The sequence below is a fragment of the Zeus faber genome (genome assembly GCF_960531495.2).
Source record: "Zeus faber genome assembly, chromosome: 5".
Classification (NCBI taxonomy): domain Eukaryota; kingdom Metazoa; phylum Chordata; class Actinopteri; order Zeiformes; family Zeidae; genus Zeus; species Zeus faber.
This window is the reverse complement of record NC_137192.1, coordinates 18070122-18087113: the sequence shown is the minus strand read 5'-3', so window position 1 is coordinate 18087113 and position 16992 is coordinate 18070122. Positions and strand designations below refer to the sequence as shown.

Genomic DNA, 16992 nt, shown 5'->3' with positions numbered 1-16992 from the left:
ATTCATAGTGAGTACAGTGTGAGTGTAGTGTCAGACGGATATACTGATATCTCACTCACTGTATAGAAGTGCTGGGCTTTAACACAGTGGGCATAGTGGACTAATCTCATCTCACTTGGAATTCACATCCAAGCCTATGGATACTGCTACTTTGAAATGCAAACGAACAATCCCCCGAATGTAATGTAAAATAAAAACCTGCATTCATCAAAGAAAACAGGGCAAAACAAGGTGCCGCTGCGGACGGTCCGAGGGAAGTTTCTCGTCCTCCCCCTTGGAGCAAAGGCTGTGGAAGGCCCAAGTGGGTGCAGCTGACTGGTACCGCCAGCCGCGAGTGGTGATCAGTTCAAGACAATAATACCGACACTGTTCTTTTTCTGTTTTGTCGCACGTGTTGTGTTTGTTGCTGTTGCTACGGTTACGACACTGCGCGTCGGAAGAGTCGATCTAACAGGCCTAGGCAGGTTTTTACATTAAAAAAAATTTGTCTTGTATAAACTTGCTGTCGCCCACCGTCCATAAATGAACAAATAGCGAGTGAAAATGGATCAAACTATGATCATGTTGATATGTTGATGTTTATATATATTAAAAGGTCAGAATAGAACAAACATACTCCTGATTACAGTAGATAATTGTGTTTCATGTCCGCTTGGTAAAATGGCCCACGCATAACATAACAGTCTCATCAGAATAAATGAAATTTGAAAGTTGACTAACCTGGACACAGTATTGTATATATCTTGTACAGGTGATGTGTTGATACTCAGCTTTCGACCGCGGAAACTTCTGCTTGGAAACAATAAAGGTGGTATACTCTGCCGCATTATATTATGTTTGTACTCTTCTTGACTCTTTTTGCTGCATTGCGGGCTTCATTTACTCGATTTGATTATCGAGGAACAGGTTTGTATTCAAAATGCGAACTTACACGCTTCTCAAATCCAACTACATTTGAAGATATAAAGAATTAAGGGAGGATGACAACAAAAAAATCCAAAGAAATCTTGTTTAACATTGAAACAATTACAATGTGGACAGGGATCACGGTCATGTAAACTGGAAGCTGTCAAAGGCCGGTGGATTCAAGTATAAGTTTACGTTTGTGAATCTTCTTTGCCTTAAATGTGATCTAACGGCGTCTTTGTAATGCATGTGCGGATGAGTTTGACGGGAGCCTCCTGCACCGTTGTCCCGGAACTTTCGACTGATAAGCGTCAGGCTTTTGCAAAGCTGAATGCAAATGCTCCGTGACAAGTGCATCATTTATATTCTTTGCCCGGAGCGATCTCGCGTTCAGCTCAACTCTGTTCAACAGCGAGATAAAATATTCGCCTGAGTGTTTACTCAGTGACATTTAAAAATGGCGTTCCGATAAAGACAGCGGTCATTGGAATCTTTTTTTTGGTTTATGGACTAAGAAGAACTTCCTTGATGTCGTCCCCCCCCCCACCACCACCACCCAGTTGTTCCTCAACAACTTCTATCCGCTTCTTGTCAGACCCCTTTGGTGTCAGGTCACGACCAGCAGTTTGAGAGAGAGACAAGCCACACTTTCAGCTTCATCCTGCGCAGTACACATCTTCTCATGCGTCTCCACTGTTGCTCCTTACGACACAATTCCTCCTCCGCTGTGGATATCTTTGACTTCAGTCTGTTCTCATCAGTTCCTCCAGCTGAGCCAGATGGCATTTTCACATTTTTAATGGACTTTCCCCGAAATTGATTTAATGTGCAATGCAAGCAAATATTGATTGTAATGTGGTGCACGATGGCACCACTCTACAACAAATTCCAGTCAAATAAACGTTTAGTTTTCAGACGTATTTATATGCATCTCCAACTTCACAATGTCACTGAATGATGTGAGATACCCTCTTCTTTTTGATTACTGACAATATTAAAAATAGTTTATGCAACGAATGATTTTGAAAGGATGATTTAGAAAAACAACACAACGGACAGTAGAAATCTGAGTGATTTATTGGGTAACTGAAGGTAAGCTTTGCCAAAGCACCATGAGTAACAAACTGAACATAACCTTCACATGCGTGTGTGTTTTAATGGCGTCATATTGCAAACAATAGAAGTACTTAAACAGAAGTCAACAATCTATACAGAGCATAACACCTTCATTAGTGGTTAATAGATGAACAGACACGTACTATGTACATGTTGTGTTCTTGTGATATGGTGCAAAACAAAATAAAACGTGGCTTTGGGTGGCGGTGGCAAACTATTGTCACAGGGACAGAGATTTAAATGAACCAAACGCAAGCCACACGGACACTGTGGTAGAGTGGAGGAGGGGGAAGGGCACAGCAAACAGGGATTAGAGATCAGCAAACACACACAAACACAGATTCTCTCTTACTTCCATTTTCAAAATGTCAGCACTGAGCTGCCTTTGCCGTTGTGTGTGGGTGTGTGTGTGTGTGTATGTATGTATGTATGTATGTATGTGTGTGTGTGTGTGTGTGTGTGTGTGTGTATGTCAGATCACATGGTAGTGGGTCAGATGTGTAGAAGAAACAAATCAGCTTTGACCGGTTGATTTCGAACAAAGTGGCTCTGCAGGCGGGCGGAGCTGTGATTTTATTCCCTAATGTCATGAACAATATCGATAATCAGGCTTTGGATAGCGCAGGTTACGGAGGTTAGGGAGAATTGGAAAGGACTCTCACAGAGCAACCCAACCGACGGGAGAGATAGAGAGACAGACCGACCCAGAAAGTGTATAAAGAGCGAGAGTGTGAAGTCTTTTTTTTCCTCCTCTCGTACTCTCTTCTTAACCGCGGTACACTATGCAGAGCTGCTTGCGTGACCAACATATCCAAAAACATTTATCTCGGGAAAGGAGACGGAGGGAGAGGGGGTGGGGTATTTATTTAGAGTTGTCAGACGTGGAATATTCCTTAATAAAAACTCATTCCTGCAGGAGAGCAAGCAGTAACCCGAGCCTTGGCACTGAAAGTCGCCGAGCTTAAACAACGTTATGAACGTGGCGCTGCTGATGAAAACCACTCCCACCACCGCTCCGTGGCCGTGGCGTGACTGCGGGGCCGGGGACAGCGCACTTTAAACAAAGGTTTCCCTGCTCAGTTACGTCTTAGGAACTTTGATTCACAGTGCTCCTTGTTCATCTCACCCACTTAAAAAAAAAAAAAAAGCAAAAGGACCCATGAGTTTAAAATCATGCGCGGTACCAGCATGAGCAGGGTACAGAGTGACTTCACAACGACCAAGAAAATCAAGTTTAGAGGGGGAAAAAAAAGAAGAAAAAAAGAAAAAGAAAGACAGTGGACAAAGGGTTTTGGATCCGGTCCAATTTTGGCCCAAGTGCTTCAAAAGAGAAGAACAGACTAAAGTGTTCTCCCACAGACGAATATGGCATCTTAAGTAGGGTCTTTCTTTACACAAGTTAAACAAGACGGCTGAGCTCCAGGGAGTATTTACATACTTTAAGCTCAGCGCGTAATGAATTTATCTTACATTTCTCCACGTCAACTATAACACGTACACACAGAGAATTAACCCCAACACCTTGCCGGACAGAACAGAAGAGGGATTCCTATTTTTTATTTATTTATTATCCCCCCCCGTTGGGATCATAAAGTAACTTAACATCTCTAGTCAGCACCTTTGTTATTTAGTCGGACTCTCAGACTGTGTTTACATGCGGCGCAGCGTCGCCATTGTTCCTATGGTCACCCGAGAGCTTTTCTGGAAGCTGGAGCCTTAGCTCCCGTGTCCGTGGCAGTGTGCGCTCATTAAACATGCACAAACAAGGTTGGAACGGTAATAAAATATAACACCAGTTCAACTGTGAACACTCACAGTTGCAGCATTAGCATTAATGTATGAAAAAACTTAAATAATCTTTTGTTCTCGTAAATTATGAGCGCGAGCTTGTTTTGCTCCTCGGAAAATATCCATCCGTGTTGCAAAAACTAGAGAGACAACATTTATTTGGAACCGAAAAACCCACTGTAGTGCTTTAAAATGTGACCAGACAACAACACCATATGGCTTTTTGCGGTGAGTTTTCCTGAACATTACACAGCCTCTTTTCACTTTCCACGGGATCGGTCCCCATTCACCTCTGCAGCATCCCTGGGATCGATCCGAGCACCGGGTCGAAGCGCCTCGTCCCACAGATCCGGTTCCTAAAGTCTTTGCTTTGTGTCCTCTCATGCGACGCGTTCCATGACACACCGCTCACGCCCCCGTAGTTCAGAACGCTCTGACTCTCGAGGCTTCACGGCGTCTACTTCTGAGCGCGCTGCCGGGCCAGCCGCTTCATGAAGCAGCAGGTCACCGCGGCGATGATGACGATGCCCACGAACAGCGCAGAGGAAACGCCGATGATCAGAGGGATGAGAAGCAGGTCGGCAGCTGAGGAAGAAGGGAGAGCGGGTAAAGTGAGAAAGAGAACTGGAAAAATAATATGTGATGAATTGTTTTTTGGGTGTGAAAATAATAAGGTAAATCCACATTTTAAAACACAACTTTTAAGATAAGATAAGCCTTTATTAGTCCCACACGGGGACATTTTCATCGTTTATATCTTGACACATTGCACATCAGGGATTGCACTTTCCTAAATAGAAAAAAATTGCACTTGGATTTTTTCACAGTTGTGTGTGTGCGTGTGTGTGTGGTCTACTGGCTGCACTGTTGGTTATACAGTCTGACAGCCGCAGGAAGGACCTGCGATAGCGCTTCTTCCCACACTTTGGGTGAAGCAGCCTATCGCTGAAGGAGCTCTCAAGTCCCATCAGAGTCTCATGCATGGGGTGGAATTCGTTCGCCATCATGGATGACAGCTTAGCCATCATCCTCCTTTGTACCACCAGCTGGCCCCCCCGGACAGAGCTGGCCTTCTTGAGCAGTTTGTCAAGTCTCTTCCTGTCATCTGCGGTGACACTGTTGCCCCAGCAGACCACTCCATAAAAGATGGCTGATGCCACCACGGAGTTGAAGAAGGTCCTCAGGAGAGCCCCCTGCACTCCAAAGCACCTAAGCCTTCTAAGCAGATAGAGTCTGCTCTGACCCTTCTTATAAAGTGCATGTATGTGATTAGTCCAGTTTATTGTTCAGGTGAACACCCAGGTACTTGTACCAATATGTCAATATCCATTCCCTGGATGTTCGCCGGTGTCGGGGGGGGGGGGGGGGGGGGGTGTCTGTGCCTGCGGAAACCAGCTCATTGGTTTTTTAAATTATACATAACTATGATACCCCTTTGCCACTGCATCAAAAACCCGGTAACACCGGCTATCATCCGTCATTTGTCATCAGTGGGAAAGGTTACACCCGGGTTTCCGTCCTGGGTCAATCGACCGTGCAGAAGACACAGCTTTTAATCGCTCCACCTCCGATCGGCTCCGGCATAAACAGGGCACCCGGGTTCAATTTACCGGCGCGATGCAACGCGCGTTGAAGTTTCGGACGCTGGCGCATAAATAATGTGCTTTATAAATAAGGTGTGACTTGACTTGACACAGGAATATGTATATCATTCCATCATTTCATATCGCATTTAGAAACCCAACATCAGAATCAGAAGTAAATGACTTATTTTCCCCGCATGGCAGGCCGTGAAACGTTTGAAATGTGGGGATCACTCCGTGGGGAGCGCAGCCGAGAACCCCCACGCTCGCCGCCGGGCACCGAGTCACTCCAGCACCCAAGCTGGGCCCCGGGCCCCGCTCCCTGCCGCCCCCCAGCGCTTTTGAACGGCTCCAAACACTTTTTTTACAGTTTTATATTGTTGTTTAAGTTACTGTCTCCTCTACTGTTTTATTCCCAATCACACTTGAACCATGACACGCCTCTTTTCCCCCACATGCAGGTAACGTATGTATAATTCAAACTTAATTGTTCAGATTAGGTAAAAAGACTATACACGCCATGCTGCCGCATGGTGTGATCATTTCTATGATCGCCTGCCACCCACAACCCACACTAACTTTTAAAAGTGGTTGCCAAGTTGACAAGCTGTTGACAAGGTGTTGTTTTGCCAAGACTGACAAAATTGTCACGTATTTTATTTATTTTTCTTTTATATATAACTGAGGGATAATGATCATATACGTATATAGTAAATTAATGCACCAGGATAACTCATTTTCCTTGGCGGAAGTTTATAAATGTGCAGAGGATTCCTGCACTTATGTATCTATTTATCTTTTACATATGGAATGTGGTTGACAACCAGTGTGCGCAAGATGGCTGACCCAAATCTGGTTGCCCCGGCCATTATCGTCGGTCCCCGTAACTCTTGAATAGAAACACTCACCTCGCGCGTACAGGTACACCGTCACTACCGGCGCCTCAGCCTTGGCTCCCGTATTGTACCAGCCTCCGTGGGGATCCTGCCCCCAAACCTCCGCCTGGCACACATACAGGCCCTGGTCCTCCTCCGAGGCCGCGTGGACCCTCAGCCTGTAGCCGCCGGCGGACAAGCGGTCCACGCTCACCTCGCTGCCGTTGGTGTAGATCTGCACCACGCCCTCGTAGGTGAGGGCGGCCACCGGCTGAGGATCGTCCTCGGGGGGTGGAGGAGGTTGTTCGGAAGTTCCCGGATCCCCTCTTCCTTTGACGAGCAGCGGCTTGGGGATCGGCCGCCGCAGCCACTGCACCTGGAGCTGGGCGGGGCCTGTGGTCGTCACGGTGACGTTGCAGAGAAGGGTGATGGTGCTGCCTCTCTTCAGCAGGGGGCCGCGAGGAAGCGCCGCCACAGCTGACACCAGCACCTCTGTAGAGGGTGAAACGGCATTTATACAGTCATTTCTTGTGCATCCCTGTTTTTCCAGTTTTAGATGGATATCTAGCAGTCTAAGAACCACAGGACACTATAATGCATCGCTGATCAGACACTATTTGCCATATTTTTTTTTTGGCATTATCACAAATTAAGGTGGCCTAACATGGTAAGGGCATTGGCTCATTCCATTTTCTCGCAATCCAATGACTAACATCGGCTGAAGAAGTACTTAATTTATGAAAAATAAGAATAATTAATTTGTCCTTTGATCTTTGCTTTAAACCAATGGATTTAAATTGTTTAAATTACATTAACCTCAGGTCATATAGAAATGAAGAATTCCATTGCAGAAAACCAACTCAATCTGATGATGCGCGTAACAAGTAGATATGACGCACGTCTCCTTACCTTTGGTTTTGAGGTTGACCGAGACGCCCTCGGACCTCTGCGTGAACGTGGCGGCGACGGAGGGTCCGGGGTTCCTGTGCCCGGCGTAGACGCTCACGGCGCACCGGTAAACCCCAGAGTCGGAGGGCCGGGCGGAGAACAGCTTTAGGGAATACCTCCCCTCCGCCACCTTCTCCATGGAACCCCCACCCCCTCGACTCAGGTCGTCTCCCCAGCTGACAGTGCCGTCTGGGCTCATGCGGGCCACCTCCACCTGAGAAGCAAATAGAATTTAGTAGGATTATTGATATTGTTTTTTTTGTATATTATTTATTTTGGATATGAATTAAGAATAAAGCAAAGTGTAAAAAAAAAAAAAAAATTATACGCTTTTAACTCAATTCACCAAAAAACATTACAACTTTTAATATTATACATGTTACATAATATTAGGTAACTATTATACGGACACAAACACTTAAATTGTGTTTTTAAGCAAGCAAAAATAAATAAATTATATATTAAATTAAATACAAAAGTTGCATTCAGCTATTGTGTAAAGTCTGCATTATGTTTGCATCAGGGTCCTGATCTCCTGTCAGTGGTTTGTGATTGTGATCATGACCGGCTGGCTGCACATTCCCCCGCTTATTACACAGCCGCTTACTAAAGAAAATAATGAATTGAGATGGAATATTGATTTGAAAAGATTTCATAACAAAATAATATTATGAAATTAGCGGCCATTATTCAGAAATAACTGACTGCTGATTGCCGCCATTGACCAATGAGAATCCATTATTCCACAGAGCCGTGTAATATAACAAGTATTACAGAGGAAGTTCTGTTCCTATGTTCTGATCAGTCTATATTCCAGATATAAACTGACCGCCAACAATAAACAAACAAGCAGAAGCACTTCACCTCGACTCCTCCTGCAGTGGAGGCTGCGTCGCCGGTGACCGAGCCCCTCTTCATCCACTGGACCAGGAGGCCGGAACGACCCCCGGACGGCAGCCCTGACACCTCGCAGGTCAGACCGAGTGGAGAGCCGGCCTGCAGGGTCACTTTTCCAGAGGGAGTCGAGGTGACGCTCAGAGACCCCGCTAGAGAGAGAGAGAGAGGGAGGGAAGAAGAGAGGGGGGGGCGAGAGCAAGAGAGAGAGAACGAGAGAGGGAGGGAGTGAGGGAGAGAGAGAGAGAAAGGAGAGAGAAGGGGAGAGAGAAGGGGTGAGGGAGGGGGAGAGTGAGGGAGAGAGTAAGGGAGAGAGAGCAAGAGAGGGAGGGAGAGAGAGCAGGAGAGCAAGAGAGTGACAGTGAGAGCGAGGAAGAGAGAGAGCGAAAGCAAGAGAGGGGAGAGAGAGGGAGAGAGAGCGAAAGAGAGAGGGCGAGAGAGGGAGAGAGAGAGAGAGAGAAAGAGAGAGAGAGAGAGGGGGCGAGAGAGAGAGAGAGAGAGAGAGCAACAGCGACAGCAAGAGAGAGCGAGAGCGAGGGAGAGAGCGAGAGAAAGACGGGTATTAGAGATTATGAGCAAATGTAAAGAGGACAGAACCCAATTCTTGGTTCATCTCCTTGAAATATCAGCATCATTTTGACAGAGTGACACTAATAACCCTTGTGGTTTAAATCACCATTTAATGGAATTGGTGGCAGTTCCGACAGGTGATACAAAACTGTATGCCAACACTGCACATTGGTGGATGAAGACTCCGGATACATTAGTGAAGTACTATAAAAACAGATACACTAAAGATACACACACTAAATACGGGACACCTACAGATATAGGTTTTTTCAAACCACAAATTCTACCAGGGGACGGAAAGAGACTCACAAATGGACATAATGAGAAAATAATACTGTTCTGATAAACTATTCATATGTGCTAAATAATAAATAACCACCTAAGGACCAAGAAAACAAAGTGCTTTTTGAGCAGTGGATGATAGGAGTGTGTTTATTAATTAACTAGTGAGGGTGGAACTGACTGTGTGCCACCTGGCACAGCAGCGGAAACGACTGAAGGGATAAACTTGTCTCGGTTCAGGATCCAATGCAAACCCTCGAGGCTCTCTGTGCTCATTCAATCGAGTGGATTAGAAGCAATATGACGGCAGCTGCCATCCACGTCAGCGGTGACAACGTCAGGGGACAGACATTGGTTCTGTTGAACACTCGAATCAACAGAATAATTACGGAAAGCATTCACTTAACTTAAATGCTCTGCACAAACATCTGATGGACGATGGACGCTTTATTCATACCACCTATATGAACAACAGCGGCGACGTCAGACTATTGCAGGAAAAACAATGCTAGCGCCTGCTCTGAAACATTCTCATACTAAAACATCGCTGGATCACCTTAAAATTTAAACACAGTGTTCTAAGACCCAGCATTTAATTCACGTGTTTAAATTGCACAGTGACAAAAATCTGTTTTAGAATTGATCATATACGAAAAATAATGTCATTTAACATAACAGGTTTAACGATAACTTAATATTGCCATTTATCGTCTTTCAGTGGTATCTGGTTGTCATTACATTTTGATATTGTTGCGTTGTGATGCGCAGCTTTGCAATCTAAACGAACGGAAATATATTCACTAACTGTGTATATTCTCTGGAATATTAGAGGGCGTTTTAACTTAAAAACTTAGAATTTGAGTCTGATATCATTGAATTTAACTGCCACACAGTCTTAATAAACTATAGTTGGATTATTTAACATGTCTTCACTCTATAAAACATCATTCTAACGCTGTTTATTTGTTTGTCATCTGCAAAATCTTTCAGTTTAGCTGGTGTTGTTGCAAGTGGTGTTGGTTCCATCTGGGAATCCAAGACAAAAACAGCTGCCAGACACAGTGGTGTTGTTCTGAAAGGATTGGCTTGTGTCGACCCGAAGGAAAGTCCCCACGAAAAAAAGAAAATCGCCTCCACAGTCTATAAGAGGCCAAGGTAAAGATCATCTAAGCTTTCCGATCTCCACAAGCTCCTTAGAACTTAAACTGAGCCGAGCAGCGAGCCAAGCCGCCTGTCGGGCTGCAGCGAGCCATCCGTCCGCCCACTGAGGCAAAATTAATATTCAACCGAGGAACATGGAGGGAACTCCCGGACGGTCTCGCCAGTCAAATGTGCCAGGTTTCTGGGCAGCCAACGAATCCATCTCGTAAGTCAGCCCACCACACAATTAGTTGTTCAACCGCTTAATTAGTTGTTCAACCGCTTACCTCGCCATTCACCAAGCTATAGGCACTAAGCCGTAGCGCTTCCGCCATGCAGCTACTGACCCTTCACCCTCAGCAAATTGGCTCGTCGGCCCATTAGTGAACCAGGCCGCCACTCAGATATTCCTTCACGCAGACGGCCCAGCAGCGGTTGGTGCAGCCAGATAAAGCTCGCGTTGGGATTTTTGAACAACGGCCAATAATAGCTGAAATAGCTCTGCAAGATTGGTCCCTCCGCCTTGCCAACAGCGGAAAGACAATCAAGAACTTGAATCCCGACCAACTAAGATGTTTAAGACAGTTTAAGATGCCAGAGCTTGCTGGGTTCTGGCTGCTGTTGTGATTAATTTTGAATAATAATATTTTTGTTCTCGCAAGAACAGCATGAGTGGAGCCCGAAAGACCCAGATTTGTCTGCAGGGTCCCTTTGCACTCACCCAGTCGCTCGACGGTCAAGTTGCCGATGTCCAAGGTCCTCTGTGCGATCTTCTGCCAAGCCCCGTCGGGGTCCAGGATCCACTGGGAGGCCTCACAGAAATATGACCCAGAATCCTCGGGCCGCACAGCGCCGAACCTCATCACGTACGTGTCTCGCCCGGCGTCTCCCGCCCTCTTCTCCAGCGTGATTTCCCCGTCGTCGTAGCGCTTCTTGTAGGAGCCGCCGCTGCCGGCCGTGACCCCGAGGGCCCTGTCGATGGAGATGATTTCCCTGACGGTGCTGACCTCTCCGCCCACGCCGCTCCCCAAACCTTCGCCACCACGCTTCCCAAATGTGATGGACAGATGGGTGTGCTCCGTGGACTGGACGCTGGCCGAGCACGTCAGCGTCAGCTCCGCCCCTTCTGGCAACGGCTGGCCGATGAGAGAGCGGGAGTAGCTGATCTGGAGCGTGTCCGGGATCACTGAGAGGGTAGAAAAGACATACAAAGAGAGAGAGAGAGAGAGAGAGAGAGAGAGAGAGAGAGAGAGAGACAACATTATAGCTCGTCTTACAGGAGCCAGATGGTACGGGAAATATTTCAAAAATTAATTTATGGTGCCCGTGTGCTGCTTTGTTTGTTCTATGTTTAGAACATCAGTGCAAATCATGAAATGGGGGCAGCTGAAAATAAGTCCAAGCCGTTACAAAGGACATTGGCTTTAGATTCGGAGCTGGAGAAAAGACTGGATTAGTGTGCGGCTGGGACGCCAAACATACCTCACCGGCCAGAATATCAGACCAATGACTTAAAAAAAATATATGGTCGATGGAATCCGCAATCTCTCAACTTTGTGTGTAATCAACAAAAAAGCATAAAGATAACGTGCCTGTGTGAAGGTTGAGGGAAAGAGAAACCAAGAAAGGAGAGCGAGAGAGAAAAGTCAAGAACAAAGTCCAGATGAATAACAGAGATTACAGCAGAGGAACGATTGTCGTCAGTGTTGTGCCAACCAGAACACAGTGACTCAAATACCCAAAGAAAAATGCGGATGCAACTCAATTATGGTAACAAGTTCGGAAGTTAGTCTGCGGTCCCGACACATTAAAAAGTGAACGGCATACTCCCTCACATTAAAAAACAGAGGGTATACATCACTGCACAATTACAGCACATTTTACTAACTCAGTATCTGTGTACTTTGCTGCGTTGAGATGGCTAATGGCACGGAGGACAAATTACTTCCATGTAGCTTTCTGCATAAAATCAACGCCTGACAAATGTGTCACGGGCCCCGGCACAGGCAGACAAAGCCATTAAGACCATAATTGCAACTTGTTTCTAAACTGTTTCTAAACTAACACTTTTCTTAAACTTGAACGACATTTCCTTGTAGTAGGAAACTGACAGCAAATTTCTGCTACTGTCTTTCACATTGAGCGAAGTTGCTTTTTAAATAAAACGTTAGGCTTCGGGTGTGGAGGATATTCACATTAAACCATCATTTTAAAGTGACTGTAGCTTCATAGTTTGTTTCCTAGATAACTTAAATCAAGAAAAATATTGCTTATTGAAAAATACGTAAATGCTATATGCTACAGTATACGGCCCTGCCCTAGTATTTTTGGAATGTTCATGCAAAAAATTTAATAATAATGGCATGGCATGATATCTCAATTAGTTCCCACATTTAATATATGCCACAGCAACAATGACCTCAAATAGGTTCATTGACCTGATTTGACTATTCTCTGGTTACAATTCTAAGTGGAAAAGTTCCAACCCCCGTCTTACCTTTGACGGCAACCAGGGAGCTGTAGTTCCCCTGGTAGGTGGTGTCGGTGCTGGGCGTGTAGCACTCGTACTTGCCCTGGTCGTCGGGCCGCAGCCTCTGCATCACCAGCCGGGCCTTGTCCCCGGAGTCCCTCTCTACCCTCACCTCGCCGCTCCGCACCCGGCCCTGGAAGGGGCCGTAGGGGAAGCCCTGGTCCCGGGTGGACACGATTCCGATCTGCCTCCCGCCGGCGTCCTCCCTGTACAGGAACCACTCAAAGTCCTGGGTCCGCGGGCCCTCAAAACCCGACACGGCACAGGGGAGGGAGAGCGGGAACCCCGCCACGCGGTACAGGGGCCCGGCCGGGAGGGAAACGTCACGGCCCGCAGCGCAATGCAGCACTGAGGGGGAGGAAGGAAAGAAAGGCTGACTTATTAGAAACACAAAAATTTGATAGATATGAATAGTTATGTCCTCAAATGGAGTTGGTGTCATCAAATGGAATTGGAATTTTTCCGATGTAAAAGACAATTATATGAATTGGCCTGATAATATCATGTTAATTCAGTGTCAGTATCTGCATTGACTATGATACCAACCAAGAGAAAAGCACACCCATTACATTTCACAAAAAACACAGTATTCAGGAACACGAGAGAACAGTAACAAGTATCATTCCATGGAATAAAGCCACATTACATATTTGAGCAATGTAATGTTAATGTGTATTTACTTCACTTGGTAAGCTTGTTAAGGGTTTTTGCACTTTTAGGTCCTTTTATTGTAGCGGAAACAAAAGGGTCATATCGGTGGCATTCATGGTTTTACTGCATAGCTTTTCCGATCAATACCCCGGAGCTGATAGCCTGGCTAACAAGGAATCAATAGATTAACAGAGCTGTGGGAGCAAAATGGGCTCCGTGTTCTGCCTGAATACTTTCACATGATGTCCCACAAAACACAGACGGAGCGATTATTTCTGTTTGCGGGCCCCCTCGCGCTTCAGTTTTGAATTCTCCGTGTTACAGTTCAATGACGACCTTCTTTAGGAGACAAAATCCCGGTCAAGAGAGCGAGTCCTGAAAACCTCCAGACGTCTGAGTTGTGCAACACGGCGATGAGTAAAAAAAACAAAAAAAAAAAAACGTCCTTAAAATAGTTCTCAGACAGCCATGAGAAAAATAAAGCCCTACCCCGAGAACAAATTCCTCTTTTGCAAGCACGGGCACCGAAACCTGTCCCTTGATTACCAATTTTTCACGTGTTGGCACTTCCCTTAAATATTGTGAAATTTGGAGCTGACTGACACACACAGGGAAGCATTGCTCATTTTAATTGTTCCTGACGTTCCCCGGCTCAGCTGCGCTTCACAGAACTAGTTCCCATCGTAAAATAAGCAGTGTTCCCCACACACAAGGCAAAATCGCACATTACGATGTCTCCTCCCAGTGCTCTCAGATAGCTAAAGCCCCTGTAAAGCAAAAATAAGTGTGTTCTGAGTTTGTCACTCCGCCGAAAAAATGTCTTATGAACCACCCTGCCAGATTGTAATGATTTAAAAAAAAATCGGCAAGTATATAAAATTTGGTTGCTGAAAAAAAAGGCAGTTCCCCCTGCTCTGAGACGCTGGGGGGGCGTGTCCGCTGGAGGCTCTGAAACCACGCCCAATCACGTTAACCGTGTTCAACATTTACACTGGAGTACCTTCCATGTGCGAATGTTTTGCTGAACCCAGTCCTGCGTCTCTAGCTGTTCACCGCAAAGCGCTGCTGTCTGGCTGCGGGGCTCCCCGCTCTCCGCTGCCCCCTGCTGGGCTCCTCCACACGGGCCGGGTCGGGGATCTGCGGCCTGCTAGCATGCAGCTAATGCTAACGAAACTGAACCCCCGCGGTCGAAACCGCAGGGACGGCTCTCGATTGTTCCGGGCGTCCGCGGCGTGTGTCCGCGGTCTCCCTGGAGACCCCTTTCACTCCTGTTGTCGATTCCCAAAACAGCATTTTATCCCAAACTCCCAGCAGTTAGCTTAGCTTAGCTAATTTCACCACAGACGCTCCGATTCCAACCTTGTGTTTATATGGCGTTAGGGGGCATGCTCCACTCCATCAAGCCCTGAATTAGCCACGCCCAAAAAGCAGTTTAGAAGCAGTTTAACGGTCCAACTCCACAATTCGGGACTACATCGTTGAGTCTTTTCACGTTTTCAGCAATTACTTTCTAACGCGTATCATGTGTTTAGAAAGAAATCACTAGATGGGACGCTTGAGTGGCTCCCTGGCTTTAAGGGGGAAGTTCCAAGCGGTTTAATCAAATTAGAAAAATATTCCATCAAAATTGAGGGAATGCTCAGTGGCGTTCTTTGAACAGGAGTTGGACCTTTCAGGTCACCCCGCCCCACCCTTCATCCAGAGCCCACCAAATAATGCTCTGCGGAGGCTCTTCGGCCAATAAAGCTACACATCCTTAACTCCAGCCCAACCTGTACAACAAGTCCTACTGGTCGGGTGCATTTTGGGCACTCCCTGCCTCAGTAAACGGGAGGGGAACTGGCGCAGGACCGAGGCCCGACTTGATCATAACACGCCCACACTGTAGATAGTGACCCAGGGGGAAACCGGGGGGAGGCTTAAGCGGATCAAGCCCTAATTAACATGGTTGCTTGTGCTGATGAAGAGTGTGTGTGTGTGTGTGTGCGTGTGTGTGTGGGGCACGACGGCGTGGGACCGGACTCGCGTTGTGGCCGGGCGGAGGGTGTATTATTCTATTCCACCCCCAACGCAGTGTTCTCCGTCTAATAATAATGTTCACATTAGTTCGGCCTCGGCGGGCGTCAATAGAAATTAAACCCTGTCTGGGTCGCCCACGTGAACACGGAGAGCGGAGGTGGTGGTGGTGGTGGTGGTGGTGGTGGTGGTGGGGGGGGGGGGGACAACGGCCAGCGACGTCGCGTGAAACCAGGGGCGTGGAAGCGGGTCCCCGCTCGGCACCTCGTTCGTTTGTTTGGATGGATGCGCGGCGGAGGCGGAGGAGGACGACGCCGCGTTCGATCGGTCGTCCGAGCGTGGGAAACGTGCAGGTTATGAAGTGGGACGGTCGTTTTGTGCTCTGGGCAAACAGGTAGTGGAGGAGACTATGTATGTAAATAAACCGTGTCTATATGCTGTGTGTGTGTGTGTGTGTGTGTGTATGTGTGTATATATATATATATATATATATATAAATAAAATAGTATAGTACTCACTCCATTGTAGAAGAAATAAAACCGCAGCTTGCAACGAAGCCATCATCCTGCGCGGTGCCCAGATGGATTATAACGTCGACTCGGATGTTCCTCCCTCGGTGTCTGTTCCTCTCCTCTTCTCTTTCTCTTCCCCTTTACCCCGCGACGGAGCGCATCGTCGTGCCTGCGCAACAATGAAAAAAAAACAAAAACAGAGATGAAAGATATAAAAAAAAAAAAAAAAAATTTAAAAGAAAGAAGAAAGAACGAGCGCCCGAAGGATCATAGTAGAAGTAGTGGGAGACGGCGGGAGTGTAGAGCGTTACGGTGGTGCGTTCATTCATGTACGCCCGGAGCGCTGGAATCATGGAAGCCATTGTTACCTGTCCAGGACGTCGCTCGCATCTTTGTCAACACATTGATGAATCCATCTTCTTTTTTATTTTTTTATTTTTTTATTCCTGGCACGTTTTAGTTTCCAACCGCAGATATCACCGCGCAGGGGGTGGGTGGTGTGTGTGTGTGTGTGTGTGTGTGTGTGTGTGTGTGTGTGTGTGGGGAGGCGGGGGGCGGCGTCATAAAACAGGGAGGAGCTTGCATACAAAAAGTGGGCGGGAAAGAGAGGCAAGTCCAGCGGAGCCATTGGTCGAACCGAGCCCATGTGGCGATTTAAACCAATGACAAAAGACGCGCAATGAAAAAAAAAAGAGGGAAAAAAGGAGACGATTGCGGTGATTATTATTCATTTTTATAATTGAATTGAATTGAATTGAATTCACTCCTAAAATCTCCCAATATAAATAACAATAACAATAAATACATTGTTAAAATAATATACATATATCTTTGAAACAGCCTGTAAAAACATTAACCTGCTTTTCTTCTTTTCCTTTTTGAATAATAATAATATTAATAATAATAATAATAATATTATCATCATTATTATTATTATTATTATTATTATTATTATTATTATTATTATGCAAAAGGTTCTCATTTGTGTACTGTTATTCGCTGCTGGTTTATACTATTTCAGTGTCGGAAAAAAAAAAAGAATTCCTCGTCAACCGCGGAGCGGCGCCAAAAGACAGGCCAACGCAAATGTCTCTGGCTACTACGACTACTACTACTATTACTGTACTACTACTACTACTACTACTACTATGAATACTACGAACACTACTGTACTACGACTA

At 46.1% G+C, this 16992-nt stretch overlaps 1 protein-coding gene across 1 annotated transcript; it reads right to left on the bottom strand.

Annotated features, from left to right (window-relative positions):
* Positions 1 to 1992: 1992 nt before the first annotated feature.
* Positions 1993 to 16315, bottom strand: igsf8 (immunoglobulin superfamily, member 8). Its single transcript, XM_080000547.1, has 8 exons — positions 16180 to 16315; positions 15818 to 15980; positions 12600 to 12980; positions 10824 to 11288; positions 8081 to 8262; positions 7178 to 7430; positions 6302 to 6760; positions 1993 to 4395 (listed from the first exon to the last, which is right to left on the bottom strand). The coding sequence occupies exons 2-8, from the start codon at positions 15861 to 15863 to the stop codon at positions 4268 to 4270; spliced, it is 1914 nt and encodes a 637-aa protein (XP_079856673.1). The 5' UTR covers positions 15864 to 15980; positions 16180 to 16315; the 3' UTR covers positions 1993 to 4267.
* Positions 16316 to 16992: the final 677 nt, after the last annotated feature.

What these genes read in the sequence shown, in the direction of transcription:
- igsf8 (XM_080000547.1), bottom strand. Translation starts at nt 15,863, where the DNA reads ATGATGGCTTCGTTGCAAGCTGCGGTTTTATTTCTTCTACAATGGA. An exon ending in CCACTGCAGGAGGAGTCGAG is followed by an intron (nt 7,431 to 8,080) that starts GTGAAGTGCTTC and finishes TTTGCTTCTCAG; the next exon opens with GTGGAGGTGGCCCGCATGAG. An exon ending in GGTGTACCTGTACGCGCGAG is followed by an intron (nt 4,396 to 6,301) that starts GTGAGTGTTTCT and finishes CTTCTTCCTCAG; the next exon opens with CTGCCGACCTGCTTCTCATC.